This window comes from Atractosteus spatula, chromosome 12 (genome assembly GCF_055471065.1).
Source record: "Atractosteus spatula isolate fAtrSpa1 chromosome 12, fAtrSpa1.hap1, whole genome shotgun sequence".
Lineage (NCBI taxonomy): Eukaryota > Metazoa > Chordata > Actinopteri > Semionotiformes > Lepisosteidae > Atractosteus > Atractosteus spatula.
The window spans coordinates 39,495,597-39,518,857 of NC_142717.1; the positions used below are offsets into that span (position 1 = coordinate 39,495,597).

The following is a 23,261-nucleotide window of genomic DNA, read 5'->3' on the forward strand; positions in this document are numbered from 1 at the left end:
TGGAAAAACAAATCAGTTTTATTAACCTTGTCCATATTTCTTGAATGTACATATTTACATTAGTGTTGTACTATGTAGCTTTTTTGGTAACATTTACACTATCTACAGCTTGACTTAATCAGGCATTAAGATTGTATCACAGATACAAGAGCTCTAGAACAACCACAAAATGCACAGTGCAATTAGAAGTTTGTACACCCCCTTCCTGTCACACATTGTGAGTCTCAATCTCCAACATCAAGTAACTATTGGCTACGACAGTTCACATTTTGACATACAGTAATACTATTTTATGACAACATTGAGAATTATGCCATATGTACAGCAAACTGTGCAGGATGTATGCATTATACATTCCATTTACCTTAAGAACAGATCTGTGTAAGATACCCATTGCATTCAAGGTCACAAGGCAAAAGTTCAAGATGTGTTGTAATTGTCTACAGACCAAGGTAAAAACTCTGGGACTCTGCCAACAATGACTTTTATAGTCAAGAAAGGTAATGGACAGGAAGCAAAGGGTTCTTGGGGGAAAAAAAGCCTTTAGAACAGTGAAAAACAATTCAGTTTCTCCCCAAAGAAAGTGAGATAGTCCAATCAGCAATAAATTAAAATGTCCTGAGTACTGTTCCGATATTTGTCGATTCACTCTTTTAATAGTGGTGGTGCAAACCTATTGAAAACGCCAGAGCTGTGCATTAAAGAGCACAGAACAATACTGTAAAGCGATATAAACCAGGGACTAGGACAGAGTAATAAATATGAGAAAGAGGAAACTGGGAAAGTGCTTGTAAATCAATTTTCAGAGCAAAGTTGCACTAGAGCATTCGTTAGGCTTTCTAATTTCACATGACTAATTCATCCGACTGCAACTAAACACCTCAGCACTCTGGAGGCTGACTGTATAAAGCATGTTCCCCACAAAGCTCCGAGACACCCGATAGACCCAGGCCTACGGTCTTTGAGTGACCTCTGACACTCACTCCAGCTAAGAATTTCCTGCTACTAGAAACAGAAGAATATGCAGGGCCTGAGCAATTCATCATTTATTCTTCTGTTGAGAGCTAAACAAACAGGAATCCTCAGCACGTAAGCTAATCTCTATCCTGAGTGAAATTCAGTGCTTTTATATTCAAGTGTACGTGGCTTCAAGTTTTTTTTTTAACTTTTAACTTTTAACTTTTTCCACAATCTCATCCTTTCGCAAGGTAGCGTCTCCACCGGCTAAGGTTTTGCTGAGGCTATTAAAAAAAAAGTCAAGAGGAAACTGAACCATGGTCAAGTAAATGGACTGGAAGCTTCTTGAGTTCCCTGTAGAGTATTTTAGAATCTGTCTTGGCCTCCATCAGCCCTGGGTTTTGAAGTACATAGATGACCACACATTCGAACTTAAGCAGTCAGCAAAACCTGGCAAACAGGAAGCCTTAGACCACTGAGATCACCTTAGGAGGGCTGTGGAAATTCTACACCAAACTCAGAGTGAACAGCTGAGAATTACTGCAAACATGGGACAGTTGTGAAGTTGTTAACACACTAAAGTGAGTGCTTCAGTCAGGTTAGGTTAGACATACTCCATCAGCAAAATAAAGCCATGGTCTCATCTTCATCCAGATGGAAAGTGGGCACAGTTTGGTCTCCAGCCTCCGACTCCTGACCTGGGCTTTCCAGGTCCTGGAAGCTCTGGAACCAGGGATGAATGAGGATCTCGGCAGCTGTGAGTCTCTCCCCTGGCTCCCTCCTCAGCAAGCTGCGGATCAGGCACTTGGCCTTGGGCGAAACGCTCTCCGGAATGCAGTACTGTCCCCGCCGAATCTTGGAAAACAGGGCGCTGGGGTCAGAGTCGTGGAACGGGTACCGGCCAACCAGCAGGGTGTAGAGCATGACGCCCAAGCTCCACACGTCGGCTTGCTTGCCGGAGTACGTGCTGGTGGCGTTCAGAATCTCGGGGCTGACGTAGGCTGGGCAGCCATGTTTGTGTGACACAGAGTCATCCTCTCCCTCCAGCACGCGAGTCTCCTCGAGGCTCTCCAGCTTTAAGTGAGTTCTAAGAACAGAAAAAAAATGACATTCTTAAAAAACATAGAAATCCCTGGCTCTGATACAGAATATCAACAATGGGTTGAAATGGGAATATTTATTTTGTCATTTCTTGAAAAGTGAGTAACAACCAACAGCTGATATTGGAGGCCATGTCTCCATAGAGGGGAAAAAAATACATGAAGAAGCCAAGTTCAAACAAACACTGGAGGAATAAAAAAAAGGTTCATTTTCTTTTATCGAGAAGCATTTGTGGTGTTTTAACTTTCAGCAGTGAGGAACTCTTGATGAGAACTGGGCAGACAAAGCTACTGAGACCAAAAAGGCAAGAGATGATGATGAGAAAGGTAATTTAATCTTCATTAAAAAAAACATGGCAATTCATCCGTCTGCTTCTAAAACCAGCAAGACATTAACTGCATAGTTTTTAAAATGTATTTTTCCTTTTAATTGAACAAACATTAATGCATTCCAAAACTGGTAAAGCACATTACTTTTGGAAGCATTCAACACAGAGAAAAGAACATCTGCATCTTGCAGATGAATGCTCCACTTCTTTGCAATAAAAATTGATTAAGTCACATGTTTTCCAAAATCTACTACTGTGCTTGTTTCAGCTTTGTTGCTGCACATAAACAGATTGTGGTACAGTACCTCAGGAATTGTTTAAATCTTTTGCTGTCTTTCCTTTTTCCAATATGCAAATTAACTCATTATTTAGATGGAAAGAATCATTCCATTTCTTGGTTTTTTTATATTTATGTTGTCCGTTATGCATTGTGACCCTTGAAACTTTTACAATGTGCAAGAAAACAGAGCTCAGCGATCAGAAAACTGTTCTGTTACTAGGGAATGTGCTAGTTAACTGTGGTAAATAAATAACTACAATTCTGCAGTTGCTAGTAAAAATGCTGAAGAATGCAGATATCCCTTTGAAATAAGAAGCAAATGCAAAAATTAAACTAAGCTGACCGCCATCCCTTGCACACCTTGTGCACTTGATCAATAAAAATTTGCCGATATAAAAATTATTTTAATTCACCTAAGAGAACGTAATATGGATTGCCTTTACTGGGTGGCAAACACTTTAAAATTGATTTCAAAAACCTTCAAGCCTCTCATTAAAGCACACAGAGGGGGTATCAAACCAAAGTAAAATGAGAAAATGTAGCAAGTTAACAGTGATCAGTATGGGCTCGAGGCAGGGACATACCAGAGACTACGGCATTATGTAATTAGTCTTTGATGAAACAAAGGCATGCACTAATCACTCCACATCAGCCAAGTGAGTTTGTCTAAGTTTAGCAACATTTCCAAGACGATAAAAGAAGCCTTTTTGTTTGTTTCCTAATATGGGGATCAAGGAGGAAAACCTGTGTGACAAAACACCCACAAATTTCTCCTTCTAAGGGCAGATGACATGTAGTCGGCTTGCACAGGTCACCCACATCAGCAACGCATTATTCCACAATAATATGTAGCAGGTTCTGCTTCATCTTGGCCTGACAGTGAATAGGTGCACAGTGTGAATACATTTCTACAACATTCCAGGGTATAGCATGTGGAAACTATGACTCAGCTAGCAATGCGGTTCATCTCTTCTTTGCCCCCCATTCTAATGGCCAGCACCTGTGCCTTTGCCTGCCTCTGCTTAATTGCCTAAAACTGCTGTTGCCACATTGGTGACACATGACGTTATTAGCCTTTGCTGCAACACAGATTTCAAAATTAGCAAGGCAGCCTGCAATATTGGGTTTCAGCAACTGCTTAAGCCTATTATAGTATTGTATGTTGCAGTTGCAAAAGTTCCTTAATTTATTTTGGTTGTGAGTATTTTCAATTTAAATACGTTTCTGACGTAAGCATGGTGCTTGAATCAATGCTGTAAAAACTGTAAATGCTGCATCAAGCAGGCAAATGTGGTGTTCCTCCCTTCACATTAAGGAAATAAAATAAAACATATGTGCATACTGAAACCACTTTCGGTTTTATCAAGTATTCCCAGTCTTTTATATGTACAGAAAGTCCAGAAGTCCTCAGTTTGTCTGCAGAAGCTAAGACAAGACAAGGCACTGGGGTTTATATCGTACTCCCACCTTTTTATGCACAAAAATAACATTAGACCACAGCTTAATCTCACCTCTTAACAGAATGAGTGTCCAATTTATACAAGACATTTTCTGTCCCCAGATTAATGTGATCCTTAAAGACGCCCCCCTCCCTTAAAAATGAATCATTCCCAATATATCTTCAATTATCTTCAAAGGCCTCCAATTATATTACATTTTACAAAGAGGTATACGTGTGTTTTCTGCAGTCTGTTTCTCTTAAATCCATACTAACACTCATCAGACGTTTGATGCCCTAGAGGTAACAAACTGATCACAATAAAAATGAATGGCTAGTAATATAATGGAAAAATAATCATTTGAAATTAGAAAAGCTCTGGCAGTTCCTCGTGGAACGGCAGTATTGTCTTTCCCCATCTATAGCAAGCAGTGGACTTAATGTAATAAAACAATTTACCGCACACAAATGTCTTATTCTGATAAATGTACTGTATGAGGCGATACAAAAAATAAAGAGTTCCACACAATGGTACCAAGTCAAACTGGTGCCTTTTGAACGACCCTGCAGTTCGTGTTTAAATGCTACTAATGTAAATCATCCTCACCTCTTTTCATCCGCGAAGACAAATTTCCTGAGTTTTAGGTCCCCCAGCACGATCCCAGACTGGTGGCAGTGAGAGACGGCTGAAACTATCTGGCGGAACAGCCCGGAGGCCTGCGTTTCGTTCAGCTTCTTACAGCCTTTCACGAACGTATGCATGTCACCAAAGTCCTTCTCGAAGAACACGTAGGCCATCTGGTCCCCCAAAACAATGTCCTTAATCTGGGAAATGTTTTTGTGCGCTGGTACGATGGTGTGCGGTCTTATCTTTTCCTGGTAGTGTTTCAAGCTAAACACCTAATAATTGATGGAAAAAAAAACAATGTTACTGTCTGTATAGTATCTTTTACAATGCAATGTCAAGGCTGGTACGGTGAATATATCAGGTTATCTCACAGGGAATATATATATAAATAAAACGCACCCGCAAACACGAAGAAGTTCTCCGCTTTTAACTACACTTACCTCAGTTTTCTCAAATCAGCAGGAACTCCACTTAACGTAGACGAAAAACCAACATGATCGTTTGCTTATAGTACCAAATCCATTGACAAATACAATTAAAGGGCTATTCGGAAGCAAAATAGTTGAATACCAGATCGTTTTTTTTTTTGTAATAGAAAGACGCCGGGTTTAAACTGGAGGCCAGTACTAGCAGTCAGTTCTCCAGCCGACATACGCGGACGACAAGGTGAGCAGATAGAAAAACGGCGTGTAATCTGGTGACCTGGCCTGAGGGCTTGGGTTTCTTTTTTTAATACAGAAAGGGATTTAATGACACGGGTTGAAAAGCGACAGTAGTGCTGCACGGCGCTGCCATGGTTGTACACAAATGAACAACATTTCTTAATGCAGCGAACACGATCACCTTTCTCGTATAATTTTATGGCGACTAGGGCGTTAATGAGCTTCAAAGTGTTTTTTTTGTGTGTGTGCTTACATCAGTGGCAGATGCAGACTTCGCCAGACCATATCCATTTACTAAAATAAGATTTGGGCATTTGATCTATGGAAGCAGAATACTAACAGTCTGCAAAAATATAAAAATGCCCCGTGTAAAAGCATTAAAATTGCGAAATTTATTGTGCAATTAATAAAAATTTACGGATGTCACGCGGAATCGTCATGCGCGTATTTGGCAACAAGCCCGTGTTGTTTTTTTTTTGCTTTTCGTATCTCATGCATAACTTCAAAAACGGGGGGGAGGGAGGGGGCGATTGTTATCATTAAAATCCCTCATTCTGCCGTTTCCATACCTTGCACACAAACTCCTCTCCCGTGTTTATGTGGAGTGCGCTGTGCACCCCCTCCCTGTCGGAAACGGGCAACAGCAGGAACTGGCAGATCCGAGAGAGACCCTGGTGGCTTGCAGGGGTGCCGGGCGAGGCAGCGCTGACCGGGGACGCCGGAGAAGTGCTGAGGTAACCGGTGTCGTTCGCCGAGTCGCTCAGCCTCGGGATCTTAGATACCGGCTCTTCGGCGTCTACTCTCTTGGATCTGCACCTCCCATTGCGAAAAAACGGGATCGGACTGGTTCGCTGCGCGTTCCAACTCATGTGGGCCAGCATTCAGACAAACACTTTTAACTCAGATATTAAAGAATTTCCAAGAGCCCCCACATTGACTTAGTCTTCCTTGGGATTCCGCGGATGCCCAGTGCTGTATACAATTACAGGGTTAGGATAATCCCAGTATTTTAGTTTAAGTAAATCCTGTGATTCTTCACAGATAATAAAACGGTGTAAGGATTTTAAAAGAACAACCTCTGTACAACTCCGAATGAACAATGTCCTTTTTGTTTTCTTTCTCCAAGTTGACTTCAATGTATAGGCAGGCGCTGCCTTCTGATTTAACTGTTGATTTGTGAGGCGGACCTTTAAAGCACACAAAAAAAAAAGTTGTTCCACTCAAGTCAAATAGAAACACTCAACGGAAAGCGTGCGCCGTGGGTTTCTCGATGCAAGAATGACCTCGCTGATTTAGTAGGTGCCCAAACTAAGATGCTATTTCTAAACCCTTTCTCTTTAGCAGTGCAGCTGGAACTCCGCCCGGACCGGCCCCTTCTATGACACGGTTTCAGGAGAAACCCTCCTTGGCGGTTGTGCAATCACACAACCACACATCACAAAGCATCGCAATGGGCTGCGTGCGTAATCACGAATTGCAGGTGAAACTCGGGCAGCCGGTAATTGCTGTTCATGCCTAAAGCCACACATTTGTAAAGCAAGAGCAGAAGATTAAACAATAATAACACAATAAAAGTGTAATTTATGTGACGTTGCGGGAAAGCCAGTAGAGTACTGGATGAACAGCAGGTGTGTCCAATTAAGTGTTACATTGTTTTCGAGTAATTAGCACACTCTCTTTACATTATCACGCTGATCAAAGATAATGGTGGCACGGTTCCTTTAAACGATATTCATTCGCGTCGCGAACGTAATTGTGTTCCTTCCAACAACAGTAATCCACTTTAAAGCTTCATTTGAGACCAGGAATTTGCAGCTGGATAGTGACGGGCACAGTGGTATAAAAAAAATGCGGCATCCAAATGATCGCTCCTTTTTTTCTCTCAAAAAGGCAGTCGTGCATTCTGGGCTAAAACTTCCAACATGAAGACAAGCACACAGGAAGGTGCGCGGTTAACATAAAATCTGAACTACGAACTCACAGTTCATTTATAAATAGCGAGTCCACTTTCAAAAATATTTTCCAATTCATGGTTTTCGATCATCATAAATATCCAGAATGCACAGCACTGCGCGGTATAAATACACACCACGGTACTAAATTACATTCTGTCGCAGCTACTTACTAACAGGAATCACGTCCAGATTTAGCTCGTTAATTACCCGTCATGAAAAGGATAGCGTTAACTGACCAAACGGATGAATTTTTGCCAAGTCTCGGAACGCCCTACTTAATTCTGCCATATTGGAATTAAGCCTTTTCTGACAGTTTATCTTATTGGCCACCAATTGCAGTCGGAATTCAAACAGACAGCGATGTTTTGGGAGACGTTGTAGTTATGTACTACTCACAAATACCGCGAACAGGAACGTCTTCATGACATGATGAGGAAATTAAATGGAAAAAAATCTGAACTCCGTGCCAACGAAATGTACAATGATAAGATACTGGGAAACGGGGGTAACGTGGTCAATTTGAGATGCAATAAAATATGCAGTAATCATGACACGTTTTCACAACAGTGTGATAATGTTCACGATTAGACACTTTGAGGTGTAGAAATCGCCTTAACATTCCCCTTAGGTGATTTCAAAACAAACTAGACCTGATAAATGGACCCTTTTGATTTCAGTTTTCCAAGTATTTCATCTCTCACACCACAGTGTGTGGCAAATCTTTCACAATTTCTAAAGCATTCATTCTGCAACAGCTCATATTGTCACTTGTGAGTAAATCTGTTGCCAAAGTCCTGGAAGGCTTTCATATAGTTTTATTTGAACAAAGATGTACTTCTTTAAATGATAAGCCTCCTTTTACACAACCGTCTGGACTATCACAATCGGGTTGCACCACAGTGTACCTTACTCCAATTGTCTGACTGCATTGTGTGATAGTACCGTATATGTAAACAACACATCACACAAAAGAATCTTGCTCCTTTAGGGGGCTAGGTATTACAAAAAAAAAATGTTATCCCATATCTCTTAAAAAATAAGAATAAAAAATGGCAAAATAACAATTTACCGACCTACAGCTGCAGGAAAGTAACTCCTGCTTCTACAAAACATGCCTCAAAACAAACCATTTTAATACAGTATTTCCACCGTCATCTTGAGCTACGATGAACAGCAAGTCATCTAATGTGATCTAAGAACATACAGTACCAGCAGGTCTGCTGCTCACTGTAACTTACTTAAGAAATGACAATTCATTACATTAGTGGGAGAACCATGGACCCTGCTTGACTGATGTGATGAACCGCAGAGAAACAAAACATAGCACTAATACCGTGCCTGTGAATACAGCACTCTGTATGTAGCCTTACGTCTGCCCTGCTGTGCAAGATACAGTATGAATGCTCCACTGTTCACAACACCCTTCCAGTAAAGATGTGCCTGCACCAGTGTGAGAGAATGAGGTTTGAAATGCGGGCAGGCATTTGCATTTCAAATGGAAGTTCAAAGCAGAACAATGTAATGATTAATTCCGTATTTCCATAATTCCAGCTTGCTGCTCTGAAATCAGTCCTGGGAAGAGCAGCCAGACGACTCCTGGGACTCGCACTGGTCGGACCCTGACAGACTGAAGGAACTGGACCTTTTTAGTCTTGAACAGAGAAGAAGAGAAGACTACAAGTATTAAAAATCCTCAAGGCCGTTAACGAAGTCAGCTCAGCGGACTTCTTCAAAATGAACAGTGATCCAGAGGACACAAATGGAAACGGTGTGGAAGTTCACTTAATATCTGAAAAACAGGAGGCACATCTTTGCCCTGAGGGTTGTGGGAGTGCAGAATAAGCTACACAGCCATGTGGCTGTAGGCGATACTTCTTTGCTCCCTTCAAGAAACAGCTGGATGAGATCCCTGGATCCATTAACTACCAAGTACCAGATGGGCTGGCAGAGCTGACCGGCCCCCTTCCATTCATAACCTTTCGTACGTTCTGGACCTCGGAGGAGTTCTGCTATTGCTCATCCTGTACTGGAGCTCACTTGGATCAAAGGCCATCTCATCAAACAACTGTAGCCAGGAATCTCCAGTCCTGGTAGTGCAGTAATGGCTATATACGACTCTAGCAATAAAAACCATGTCTGCACCCATTCTTTTCGAAAGAAGGGATGACAACAGCCCGGTTTAATCAGACTCAGCTGTCGTTAATTTGCACTCACAGCTGTCGTCATTTCCTCTCCAAAAACACTGCAAATACTGTAGGTGATCCCCTTCTCTCCCTCCCACACGTCTTTTTCAATCCCATCTCCACTTCTACAGCCTTCTCGGCCGTTTGCCCAAGATCATGTGAGGAGTGTCATGTGCGTCTCCCCCTCTGCAGCTGCCCCCAGGTCACTCCTCACTCTGCAGGGGGTCCCAGCCTCCTCCTCCTCCTCCTCCTCTCCAGGCCAGGAGGTCAGCCCTCAGCCAAGCGGGTTAAGACAGATTTTGACTGAAACATTCCGTAATCCTTTCAGAACGCTTCATTCTTGGGTGTTGTTATTTCTAGTAAATTGGCCAGTGCTTTCACCAGTGTAGCGGGGTAGTCTGCACCCTCTGAACACAGCTGGGTAACAGCCCTGGCTCTTCCCCAGTTTAGACCATCACATTAACCATAAAAGAAGGCGTTCAATGGAAAACTGAAAGTATCCGATGAATAAAATCACTGGGGCGACTACAAAAATTATTTTTTTATGGGTCAGAAAAATCTAAAACATTCTGAACAGGTGAACGTGCATTTGCGAACATATTAAATCAAACAGAAACAGAACTGAAACAATAAAAAACGAATACAAAATTAATAAAAAAGATTTTTTGTGTCACTACTGCCAAGTTCTGAGCACACACAAAATCCACAGTACGAAGCTGACAGCTGGTTATGGAATCCATCAGTATTGAATGGAGTACAAGGCACAGTACACTACAGATTATACATCTAATTTTAGACATCATGCATTTTTGTCCTTTTTTCACTGTTGACTCACAAACTGAAGCACATCTCTGTCATGCAGCATAACCACTGTGAAACAGGTCTGTCTTTCCTTTAGATAAGAAGGCAGTGCTACTTTTATTTTCAAAGCTGTTACTTTCAGTCTGTCATCTTTTGTTTAAAAAGCTGCATGGCCAGGGGCCAGAAATAATCAGTGACTTTTTGTTAACTTACTTTAATCAGTTAAAAAAAAACACACATTTTCATGTTCTGAATCATCCATGAATGCAAATGACATATGGCGTGATGTGGTAAGAAACTTAAAAATAAGGAAACAATTGTTTTCTGTTTTGAAAGAAAAAATCTCACATCCAATGTCAACGGGTCCTCTGAAACTCAGCTCTTCCCTGTTTTTTTAATTATCAGCCAAGGGAGATTTAAACAGAGGAAATATCTGCAAATAGTATTGGGGATGTTAAAAGTCAACTGTTTTCTTATTTCTCTTTTAAAACAATGAAATGCATGGGTAAATTAAATGGAAACAAGTAATGAGGTTTACCGTAGGCTCAACATTACCTTCACACATACTCATAACTATTAAGTGCAAACTTAGTAACCTGCATTTTTATAAAGGAATTTCTTTGAAACAGGACAATTCTGTTAGTCTGACAGAAAAGGGCTTGGTCTGCATTAATCAGATGGTGAAGAGTGATCTTTGATAGAATATGCAACACAAGGCTGACACTAACACAGATCTCTGTAAAATCACAGCTAATGACTAAGAAGGCTCAGTGGGGTGTCGTTGAACAAAGTGTCCATTTTTAATACATGAAACTTCTGAACTGCTTATTAACTAATGTCAAAAAGCACTGATGAGTGCTTAAAACAGAGTCTTAGAATTACATCTTTTATAAATTCACTCAGACAGCTGGGACACTGCAAAAAAATAAATTTCGGCAACCAAATGATGCTAATAATGTAAGTAACAGGATGGGGTACCACTGTCTTTTCCTGATGTGGTTTTTACATGACTGCCAGGCCTCAAATTACACCAAGCATACCATGCTTAAAACAGATTTTTCTAATGGTTGGAAATTTGAGATCAACTTTTTTATCTTTGAAATAACTTTTCTTCTCTAGCATGTGAATCATTGCATGTGGGGAATTAATACAACTGCACGACCTAATAAGTTTGCAATTATTGCTGATTAGATACAGATGGGACTTGTTGATGTTTGATGCTAAATGGAATAAAAACAGTGGCTATACACAGATACCTGTTTGTTCACTGACACGACTACTCGTGGTAAAGGACATCGTTGCTGAGCTGATGAGAGTTTTGCATTGTTCTCTTTTCATCTGAATGATTGCAAACTTTTAAAAATCTAAATTTTGAGAATACAGACATTTTTCATGACCATCCAATACTGACTGCCTCCTCTTAAGAGTTCCATAATGTGACTGAACTGACAGCTCCTTCCCTCTGTTTCAAACCGTCCGAGACTGCTGGTGAACGGGCACTGGTCCCAGCAGCTTGTTCCTGTTTCAAACAAAGCCTTCTGCACACTCGTTTGTGCAGGTTCCTGCCTCACATTTGTGACTTTGTGCTGAGCTTCTTCTGGTTCTGAATGAGCCTCTTCATTGTAGGATCTGGCACCAGGTCTGACTTTGTTACATCAGTGTTACCACATCCAACAACAGGGCACCTGAAGGGAAAGCAAGAGAATTAGCAGATTATGAAATTAGCCTTATTTACTTTCAACACTTTTTTTTCTATGCACAAAAGACCCTAGTAATATGCTGTTTTTTGTCTTCTAAAGTCTTTATATTCATCCTAAGCTGTCTGGCTATGCAAAACTTAACCCACCTCAGCAATTCAAAATAGGTTCTTTATCTTTTCAAACCAATAACAGTTGCAATCCATTAACATTTGCAAATGTAATGAGTATGAGTTTTGAATGAAACCTCTCTCCAACCCTGACCTCCTGAAAAGTGCATCTTTCTAGTTGCAATTGAAGTAAAGTAATAGAGAAAGTAAAAGAGCAGATACAGGTATAAGTATAATTATTTTACAGTTGACACTTTGCACTCCAACCTATGACCACACAATTAGCAGGTGTGAAAATCATTTTCAAATGTTTTATTTCTGTATTGCATAGAAATTAATCTATGCAAGCAGCATAGATGAATTTTGAAAGTAAGGAAAACTACATACAGTATATTTTTTTAACTATATAATGCTTTACTGAAGGCTGTGACCTGAATATCTAACATTAGCATACAGTATGATCTGCGATGCACACTTTGAAATACCACCTCTTTTGGTACAAGCCATTCAGGTACAGAGCTGTTTCCTTTTATGAAAGCACAAGGTTTATGAACAAGAAGCCACTTGGTTCTTTGCTGGTTCAATTGCTTGTATTGTTTAGAAAATCTCTGTTGCTTCTTAAAAGATCCCTCTCCTAGATGATATTTTTGTTAAATTCACATTTATTTGCATGAGTGTCAAATATAAACCTGACACTTTTCACCAGTGGCTAGACGCTGTTGTCAATGTTTAATTCCAAACCTGGCAATTTTAAAGGGTATCAACCTGGAGAATTATCATCCCATTTCAAAACCCATTTAAAAAAAAAAAACAGTTCAATTATAACAAGCCATTATGACTTAAGAGTCAGAACTTTCCCACTACTGCCTTGAATAAGTCAAATTCCACACTTTGTTTTCTAATAACTAGGCTGCATAATTCTCCACACCCAAATGTCAAATGAGTCAAGTGTTTCTCCCCCGTTTACCAGAAGGACAATTAAACTGACACAGTTTAAAATGCTCTGATGAATGTGTCAGGCTTTAAACATCTTACTTTAGATCTTACTCTCTAAAAATAAATTATTTCAGAATGCCATCCCCTGCTTTCTAACGTTACAGTGACCTTGAAAAGAAACAGGTAAAACACGACACGTAAAAAAGCAAGAATGTGGAAATGCAGTGATTAAAGATTATCTGTTCGTCCTGAGTTGCAGGCTTCAGTCATTCATATTGTTTTCCTGGTATGAACAAAACACTGCATCTAGTTTATTGTTACTTCTTTCTTGCTCTGGATAAAGGCCTAAGGAAATGTTGTGTAATATTTCTAAGAAGGAAAAGGCAGAGGAGAGAACAGAAAAGATTTCGAAGTAAAAATCACACTTTTAAAAAATGCACATCAGAACTGTTTTGCCAGAAGCTGACCTACTTTTATCTAAATGAGCTGCACTTAAATCCAGTCTTCGGGAGAATTGCTCAAACTTTTTGAGACAGTAGATTAACATAATAAATAACACTCAGGTAAGGTAACCTGTGAAATTATTTCACAGAAGAAATTCACAGAATGTGAAGGTTCCATTTTGCATTCAGTTTAGATATTTTTTATTTGCAATCTTCCCTCACAAGTAAGTTATTAAACCATTCCTCTATCAACATGTAAAATATGTTGAAAGACAAATATTGAGGTTAGTTAATCACAAAACCTACAGTTCTAAAAGCAATCAAATACAGGATAACACCTTTGCAACATAATTCTATATAACAGAAACAAATATTTCTTTACAAGACTGTTAATGGAGGAAATGAGGACTCCTTGTTTTAGAATGAACTTCAACAGTGGAAATGGTAGGGGCCACATTTTAAAATGAGACAAAAAGCCTCAATATGAAAAGTTATTGAGGAAGTCTGCATCACTTCCCTATGTGATCACTTCTCAAAAGTCAACCAAACTGAAGATTAACAATGCAGTTTTTTTCCAAACTCAAATGGAAAACGGTAGACAACTAGATATACTGTAGTACAATGCTCTCTTTCATCAAGGACAGCTGTTCAAAAAGTTTTTTTCAGTAAAATTGATGTTTCAGATGTAAGCGTTCGAAGGCGATTTATTTTTGAAGAAATCGATAAAAACAAGCTCCTGGTGAATTTGGTAATACATTCAGCAATTATGGGTGCATAAGAAAGTAACATTTTCTAAAAAATATCAAGGCACTGTAAATATGTAAAACACAACAGAGGGAGCTGGCTCGACACATAACAGTTCCTCTTCAAACACAGTAGGAGATACTGCTTGTTCAGGTAATAAGGTAACACTGTTCGGGTCTTGGCTGTCTAACTCGTCCACATTTGAACCAGCTGTTCTGTGGTCATTCTGAAACTGCTGGGCTCCTACTGTCTTATTTTGCCAGATGACAGTCCCGAGCTTCTCCCTGTCAGCCTGCAGGAGGTTTGGTAATGAATGATATTGCGATGCAGCCCACTGCCGTAACGCCTACAGTCTTTTCCGAGTGAGACGGGAATGTCAGTGTGGTGTTGGCTTTACACTTACACACTGATTCCCTTGCCTTAAAACAGGAGTGTCCACATCGGCTCCTTTCCAGAGGTGGAAAGAAAGCCGGAAACCTCCTGGCCCTCCAGGTCTATGGACAGTTGTGTCCCAGAGAGAGCTGATCTGGCTCCAGTTATTCCCCCATAACTCCTCCAGTACGCATTAGTGTCCGGCAAGGACCGGGCAGCTGCACACAGCTTCCAGCATTGCCTGTGCATCCTTCTGACCTTGAAGGCGAGTCCACTTTCCAGGGAACCAACAACAATATTTTTATTACTCCTCACATAAGTAGTGCTGGACACTCCACTCAAAGCTCTTTCCAGGTCATGGGGTCTCCCCTCCAGCACCACCAGCAGTGTGCAGCCCCCACCTGGATGATGCGATGGCAGCCAGAGTGCGCCAGAACGCTCCCCACACACCAGCTATCAGTGGGGAGGAGAACACAGTGAAGAAGCCAGTTCAGAGATTATTAGGAGGCCATGATTAATAAAGGCCAATGGGAAACTTGGGACACTCCTACTCTCTTTGAGACACGCCCTGGAATTTTTAATGACCACAAAGAGTCAGGACCTCGGAGTTTACGTCTCATCTGAAGGACGGTGCCTTTTTACAGTATAGTGTCCTCTATAATTAGGACCCACACAAACCGTAGGGTGAGCACCCCCTACTGGCCCAACTAACACCTCTTCCAGCAGCAACCTTAATTTTATTCCAGGAGACCTCCCATCCAGGTACTGGCCAGGGTCACACCTGCTGAGCTTCAGTGGGCTGCCAGCTGTGAGCTGCAGGGTGATATAACTGCTGGCAAAAACAAAGAGTTACAAACGAGAGAAGGCCATATGGCCCATCGAGCCCTCTTGGTAGATAGAACTTATAATTGAACCAAGAACCTCATCCGTCCTCGTCTTACGTAGGTGTGTTGCAAAGAACAAAAGAAAGGCTACAAATGAGAGGAGGAGGTGTACTTGTATGTGTGTTCAAAGGAGGTAACTTATGAATGAGAGTGAAACTAAAACCTTCATGTCCTCTCTGCAAGCACTGGGAGCTGTAGAATACCGTGCAGTTTCCCACACTGCTCGGGTGCTGGTGCAGGTGACAGTGGTACACAATCCCATGCTCCCCTGAGGCACAGCTTCCAGATAGTTTGCGCAGTCTGTGCCGTTCAGCTCAGCCGCGGGTACTTGTGAATACATGGCTCACCGCAGTTTCTTCTTCTGATGTTGCTTGCTCCTGATCATGTCAAGCACGGCGTCTTGTTCGTAGTAGTGGTTGCATTTTTTATTCTTTACTGGATTAACCATGTCCACCTGCAACGAACACGAAACAGTGGTACCTAGTAAGGGGTGCATTAAATAAACGGCACAAAGTAATATACATGCACACACAAACACACAATTTAAGTGCTTTAATCATCAAATATAATTTTAGACCTGTTCCAAGAAGTACATAGAATTACAAAATAGTTCAATAGCCATAAAGGTTTTGTCTTTCTAGTGTGCAACAGTTATTTAGAGTCTAGCACAGGATTAATATAATGTAGGCAATTTTGTTATGCCTATATATCTGCTAAATGTTTAATGTATTTGTACAGGCAGTGCAGAGACAGTTCTCCCTATTGAGGTTCTCTTGAGCTCCGTAAAGTGCCTTCACAGCGGCTGTTTAAATCTTCTCCTTGCATGTTGACAACCCCAGTAAGTGAAACCTTTGCATCTGCTCATTTGTGGTGCCGTGAAGCCAGAACGATGGCGAGGAGTGAAGCCAATACCTGGGTAATGGGGCAGGTGGGATTGACCTGGCTTTGGGTCACAGCAATGTCTTCGTCCAGCTCCTCCTCTGTGGCCTCTGCCAGTGGTCCAAAAGCCCAAAAAAGAAAAATCAGAACCACACAGTTGGAGATGTACCAACTTGATAGACATCACTTCTGGGACCCCTGTGGTTCAAAATATTTTGTGGTTCTAAGAGGATGAGAAGAAAATGAGCCTGCTTTCTTGCTTTCAGTTTATTTGCAGTATGTTGTGTTGTGTACTGTAACATGTATGATTAAGTGTGTGCACAACTCTCAAAAAACCCTAAGACTAAACAGATATTTCTTTGTATGTTAATAAATGCAAAGAATAAAACCCTCAGATTTCACTTGTAAAATCTTGCTTTAAACACTAAGCACTGGTAACTAAAAATAGCCGCTCTACTGAAACACTGGAAAATAAGGGGGAATTATGATACAGGACCACACGTTCAAGGTCCTGCTGTTTCAGCGTTCATTCAGTATTAATGCACGTCTACAGCATTCACATGGAAGGATGTAGGCGGTTATAAGGACCACCATGCTAGCCAGCTCTGAAGAGCAAACCCAAAACAGTCCTTAATCAAACCCATCAGAAGGTCAGATAATAAGGGACTTCTCCCTTCTCCCTTAACTGAGCCCAAGAAGAAAATAAGTTTACTTGCATAGGTATGTACTTTTATCTCTTGCCTTTCAACCTGGAAAGTAAGTACATCACACACTGTCAAAACTGTTATTACAGTCTGGCTACCGTAAAACAAATAGGCAGTAAAGATAAACATATTTACAACTTAAATCTGTTAACAGTCCTCAGACACCTAAACTAACAATTTGAACAACCTTTCCATATTTCCATATATCGTAATCTTGCTAAGCATTTATTTTATAACATGCCTTTGGGATTCATCATGTATATTCACTTAAGTAGAGGACATTAAACTACAGCAGATATGCAGCTTTTGCAGAGAGTGACTCCCTTAGATCAATGGACCATATTAAACAGAAAAAAACAGGCTACTTCATATTTGTCAGGAACAGTCAAACAGAGGTTCTTAACAGCAGAATGACACTAATGCAGATATGTTATTCGGTTTGCTTTCAAACGCATTTGCCTTCTTTTATATATTGGTAAGATGACAGGTGTTTAATGGGTGTGCTTGCTTTCAATTTACACTTAGGAAACGTTGAAGGACGTACAGTTTTCTAGATATGCCACAGGGGAACCTTATCTACTAAAATGATGGAAAAAGCAGGACCAGCCTAGACTTGCTAACACAGAGACTCTTGAGAAGCTCTTTGCGGGCATTCCTAGACCGCACATGGCAGCAGTACCTCGACAAGGAGGGAGCTCACAGTGCTGCTCTCCTTCTGGCATTACATCACTGCTGGCTGTGGGAGGGATGGATCAGCTGTTACCCATGCGGCAAGAAAGTAGCAGTAAACGAGTCTGTGCAAAAGCGTTCAAAAACTGCCTCAACAGCACGAAGGATCACCGTGCTGAGAACTAGGGGACAGAAGGTGAGGCTGAAGCCATAATACAATCAGGATCACGTCCTTCTATGTTCTGAGAAGTTGAGCAATCATTCTGAATTATCTAGATTATGTAGGCCATTACTCTGTGACACAGTTATGGCATTTATGTTTCTAAAGCAAAGATGCAATGACCTCTGCCTTATGAACCACTTTTACATGATTATATCAGTTGTCACTATCCCGTGTATTTCAGTTGCCAGTAATCTATGTCTACTTCCTTAAAACGGGGTTGACAGATCATTCCATCAGGGAAAAACTCCAGAAGGTTTCAGATCACATGCTGAATCCTTTCTGATGAAAGCTTTAACCATCTTTACAGCATTATCAAAAGGTGAAAAAATACATTTCTTTGAATGCGCAGATACTTGCATTTTTACTTGCAATAAGCAGTCTTGTCTGCGTAATCTACACAGCTTGTTAACACCTAGGTGCATCAGGGTCATTTTCACTGAAACTTGCTCCTCGTTATGTAAAAGGCAACATTCCAAACCTACAACGAGGGTGAATTATAAGAATACTTGGATTCTATCTAGCACTTGTCTAGACAAGAAATTCAAGCTATAAAATATCCTAGGAGGTTTTTCACTGTTGAAATTTCCACTATTTAAATAAAAAACAGACCCAAGGGAGCATTAAAGGCGTGTTAACATAAAAGCCAAATGTCTTACATTACGGACATAAATATTTTAGTTACATTCCTGACATTTCACTAATATCAGTAAATATTTATCAGACACAAATCAGTGAAGTCTGAATGCTGAACAGACACTAACCTAGATTATACCTCTGCATTGTTTTTTTAGTAAGATTGAAGGCGTCTGCTTGTAAATACATGTACTGTACCAAAGTATAGGAACCAAAAAAGCCACACGTTTTGAGTTTCTCTTTTAAAAAGGACCACAGACAGAACTTTCTCCTCTATTGTTCCAGGTGAAACTAAACTGTTTTTCTTGTCCTGTTCTGCTCTTGAAACATTCAGGGCTTTTTTTCAGTAGAGCAATGCCTCACTTAACACCGAGGATGTGTTCCAGAGGAAATACCACTGTGGGACTCAGTGCTAACAGAAGTGTTTATAGCATGGGCTCAACTGGGATGCAATTGGGTGCTCTGTTTCTTACATACAGTATAAATGATGTATGTAGGTGTATGTACAAGATCCCCGTGGTAACGCTTCTCACACCTCCTGCTTAAAACCGCAAAAGCCAGAAGGATCTTGAGGTCCTATTTTCACAGTCTGTATTTGTACTTCAAATGAGAATGGCCCCTTCCAGGGGCTAAGTCACTGATGTTATTATATTTGTTGGTAAAAAGACAGAGAGAAGCAAAATGTAACTTGCACAGCCTGCAGGTAACTGTCACATGTCAAAACACCTGTCTTTTAGATTGTGCAATACTTTTCAAAAGAATATTTTGCTGCTATCCAGTCCAGACGAAACCAAGGACTCAAATGTTATTTTATGGCCAAATTACCTATCTGGTATGACTGCAATGCACGGATCATAATTACCACGTTAAAGATTCACAGACACCATCAGTGCTAGATGCTACATCTTATATTTAAAGCTTTCATCTCAATACTTATGTAATTTCATCCGGCATTACTTAACTTGGGATATAAAATAATCCTTGAATATTTAAGTGAGCCACAGCATGTTTGTACCTGACATCCAAAACAAGTAGAAGTGCTTGTTGACTCATTTAATGTGTGGTCTTTCACAAAAACTGGAAGCATTTTCACAGAGTCGTGCAAACTATTTCTCTCCAGCAAGGATTGCATAGGAGCTGTATTCAACAAAAGCAAAAAGCTGCTGTTATGTTATCAATAGTCAATACAAGGCGAGAACAATGTGCTTTTCTTCTGTTCTTCTCTAGCTAAATCAGTCACATTTAACTTCTCACAAATCTACAACCAGGCCACCCACCTCCCAGGTTACACAGATTACAGAAAAGTCAAGAGAAAACACACATAAATCAACTCCAAGCTTTAATTTTAGCTGAAAAAAAAAAATGCAGTGCACCCGGTCTAAAACACCACTCACTTCCTAAAAGCAAGGTGGCAATGACCTCCTTTTTCAGAGGTGAAAACAGCAATGGAGAGACTTCCCAGCTTCCTTCAAAATATTGACACAGGGAGCCATGTGAGCAGAGGGCTTTACAACAAGCAGCACGTTGCACAACCGACACACGCAGTACCGGCTCTGTGTCCCACCTTATCCAGCATCCCCTGTTTCTAATAACACCCCATGTCATGGTTTGATCGAGTGATAAGGGTTTTGTAACACCGGCTCCTCTGTGTTATCATCCTGCTCGCTCTCCCTGCCATTTGCAGTGTTTGCTTTAGTTGACACACATTTTCCATTCCAGTGAAACTCCGGTTACGGTACTTCTCCGAACTGGACAGGCTTACATCATTTCACCTTTAGCCCCTCCTCCTTCCGATTTCTTGAATGTCAAGCCGAATGGGCTTCGGCCGATGAGAGCTGCCCATCACAAGTCAAGCACAAAGCAGTCTGCATTGCCCTGCGTGCGATAGTCTTATAGACACGTTTTAGATCACTTCATCTAGCTCTCAAGCCCCCTTGCTAACTCAGATACACAGTCTCCTCTGAAACACACCAAGAGCACCTCCAGGAGAGCAGAGAGCAGCGAGAGACAAAGTCAAAGTGTAGCCCATTTTGATATTTTTTTCATTCTGGGAGTCCCAAAAGTGACAGCTAACATCAAATATATTTTGTTATCTGTGTGCTCTAATTTAATCATTTTCATATAAAGAATGTGAACTACACACAACCTGGGCAGCCAGTCACTGGTGTCTTTTCATAAGCAAAAGGGGGAATTTGGAGATGAAGTGGATGGATGCCTATTGTACTTTTTCACCACACAGTCATTTTTTACAGGAGGAACTGGGAAGTGTGCATATTGCATTGATAACGCTATGCACATGTCAGTGTGGAGAAAAGATTCAAAATAACCTGTCTGTTCAATTCATAAGTAAAGTAACCAACCTTAGAGGAGGGCGTTGGGCTCATTAACCTCGGTTGCTTATTGATTCTAGGATCTCACTCAGCCATTTTTTGTTGAAGGAAGCCAGAGTAACCGCTTCAGCAACATCACTGGTGGCATTTTCCACAAAACTAAGACACATTTTTAAAAGCACGGAACCATGCAGCAGTAATTAAGTTAAAAAGTGTAGAGGTTTGCTTTATTCTTGTTGCCCTATTCTTCCTTCATCTCACAAAAAATAGAAAAGCTGGGTAAATACTAGTCCTTTTATCTCATATGCACAGATGGAGATGTGACTAACCTTTATATAGTATGTCAACACCAAAACTAAAGCAAGATACTCCAATTTTTACTCTTGAAGTAGAACTCTAATTATTTAGAAAGTGTCTAATGTGAAAGCCCTTTAAAGGAACACATTTCAATGAATTCAGTGCCATTTTCTTGAGATGAGAAGAACTAAGCTTGCTCAAACAATAGTTCTCTTTAACCACAGACTGTTGCATGGCAAAAGACCTCACCTATTGAGCAATTGGGCACACTGTGGTTTTGTGGTAACAGAAAGGTTTTCTGTGATGCAGCCTAGCCTTTCAGGTATAATGATTATTTTTTCTTCTTTGATATTGTTTACTTATTAAATAGTGTACATAACCCACATAATCTTTAGGTTTAAAAAAGGATAGATGAGGTTTGTGAATCTCCAAGCAAAGAACCTTACACATTCCAGCACTCAATCATAAACAGCTGCTGTAGGCAATGAAAATTCCTCAGTCTGGACCTCACAGGCCCTCCTGAAAAGCCTTGTAAGCTTCCATGTACTGTAAGTGGGACAGATATTAAACACTATATTAACAATGTAACTGTATTAATCAATCGGTTTTTTTTTTACCTTCATTAAGAACAATTCAGAAAACATCACATTAAACACCATGAAAAGCAACCAAAACATCCTTTAAAATGACCTACAGGAAACACAAACTTAAAAGGAAAAAAAAATACTTTTTTCTAAATAAGGTCTTAAACCTAAACGAGGTCATAAAATGAGATCACAGTGCAGTACTTTAGGAGGACTCAAAGGGGTTGGAGAGATTTGTGTTTCTCGAAAAGGAATTATATAATAAATTAACTATATTTTAAATTGGTGACTTAACATTATGTAGTTCATTAAAAGGACACTGAATTCAGAGAAACTGAGTGTGTTCATTTCTGATTATTGTGCAGTCAAGGTAAAAGTGTAAAAACTACAAGCTATTTCCATTTAGAAATACTGGTATATTTATCCGGAAAAAAACATAAAATAACCTTTCTGAAAAAAGTTGTCTTGTGACCCCACTTTCAGAGAAACAGCTATCAGGAACTAAATGCATAACCTTTCTCCTGCCACTCCACTTCCATTCTAAGAAGGCCAATACTCATGTTTGTATATTGCAAGCGTGCCAATTGCACAATTTTGGTGTTGTCCAAACTGTACTCACACAAGCTGTTGTAAATATTGGTACAAAGATGAACAGACAGATTTGGAAAAAAACAGACATCACAGTTTTAAAGCCTGCATACACAAGAACAGCTTTATTCCTGTTCCTAATAAGCTGCCTTAACAAGTTGATTTTAATAAATGTCACAGTACAGTGGCTGCCTTTTAAGTGATTACAAAGGCAGTCTGACAACATGACTTCAGTCGCCTGATAGTTTCAGATTCCCAGGCTGTGCCCAACAGAGTTTCAGTGTTATTCTGAACAAAGAAACCCAAATGCAAAAGTGACTTTTGTGAAATGAAAACCAAAAGGCCAGCAATGAATCTGCCACCCTCGGTTATCAAAACATCGTCCGAATTCGAAAGATTTCAAGGGAGACTAGGAAAAAAAATTCCTTCTGGGAAATGCTTCTGTAATGTGTCGTTGTAGATCTGCCGGCAGCTTCCACATTTAAAAATAAGAATTTGCAGAGTCTGAAACTGGCTTGATCTTAAGTGTCTCCACAAAAAACCTGCACCAACACGCGTGAGAGCTGGTCTTAACAGCACCCCCAGGTGTAACGCTTTTGTCAATCGCGTGCAGCAGTCTAAAAACAGGAACTGAGAGAACTATAAATCAAAATACTCTCATTCACCATTACACAGACTACTGGTCCCCAAGCACTTTGCATTGAAAGCCATCTTAGGGTAGGTATTGTGAAACTTTAAACAGTGGCACATTTTGTTTAATGAACTAACCACAGGGGTATTGAGAAAGTCTTGTGCAATCAAACTGCTCAGCTAATTATTATGAGATCAAATAGTA

General features: G+C 40.4%; 2 protein-coding genes and 1 long non-coding RNA gene across 7 annotated transcripts in view; 1 reads left to right on the forward strand and 2 right to left on the reverse strand.

Moving 5' to 3' along the window:
- On the reverse strand, positions 1 to 6,736 carry trib1 (tribbles pseudokinase 1). The gene is made up of 3 exons (XM_088928859.1): positions 5,964 to 6,736; positions 4,712 to 5,004; positions 1 to 2,044 (listed from the first exon to the last, which is right to left on the reverse strand). The coding sequence occupies exons 1-3, from the start codon at positions 6,273 to 6,275 to the stop codon at positions 1,576 to 1,578; spliced, it is 1,074 nt and encodes a 357-aa protein (XP_088784985.1). The 5' UTR covers positions 6,276 to 6,736; the 3' UTR covers positions 1 to 1,575.
- LOC148823055 (uncharacterized) lies at positions 6,047 to 10,191 on the forward strand. Its single transcript, XR_016093838.1, has 3 exons — positions 6,047 to 6,128; positions 6,736 to 6,874; positions 8,901 to 10,191. It is a non-coding gene; the product is annotated as an uncharacterized LOC148823055 (long non-coding RNA).
- Positions 10,054 to 23,261, reverse strand: part of nsmce2 (NSE2 SUMO ligase component of SMC5/6 complex) — a 27,886-nt gene continuing 14,678 nt past the window's right edge. For all 5 annotated transcript variants that reach the window (XM_088928864.1, XM_088928861.1, XM_088928865.1 and 2 more), the window contains exons 5-7: positions 16,432 to 16,508; positions 15,867 to 15,973; positions 10,054 to 12,018 (exon numbers count right to left, since the gene is read on the reverse strand). In XM_088928864.1, coding sequence (XP_088784990.1) covers positions 11,901 to 12,018; positions 15,867 to 15,973; positions 16,432 to 16,508 — 302 coding nt within the window. In that variant the 3' untranslated portion in view covers positions 10,054 to 11,900. The remainder of the gene's footprint in view (positions 12,019 to 15,866; positions 15,974 to 16,431; positions 16,509 to 23,261) is intronic.

Excerpts from the sequence above, each read along its gene's own strand:
- trib1 (XM_088928859.1), bottom strand. The coding sequence starts at position 6,275 with ATGCTGGCCCACATGAGTTGGAACGCGCAGCGAACCAGTCCGATCCCG. Across the intron at positions 5,005-5,963 it reads GAGAGGAGTTTGTGTGCAAG|GTGTTTAGCTTGAAACACTA; the intron begins GTATGGAAACGG and ends ATCAATTATTAG. Across the intron at positions 2,045-4,711 it reads GTCTTCGCGGATGAAAAGAG|AACTCACTTAAAGCTGGAGA; the intron begins GTGAGGATGATT and ends TTCTGTTCTTAG.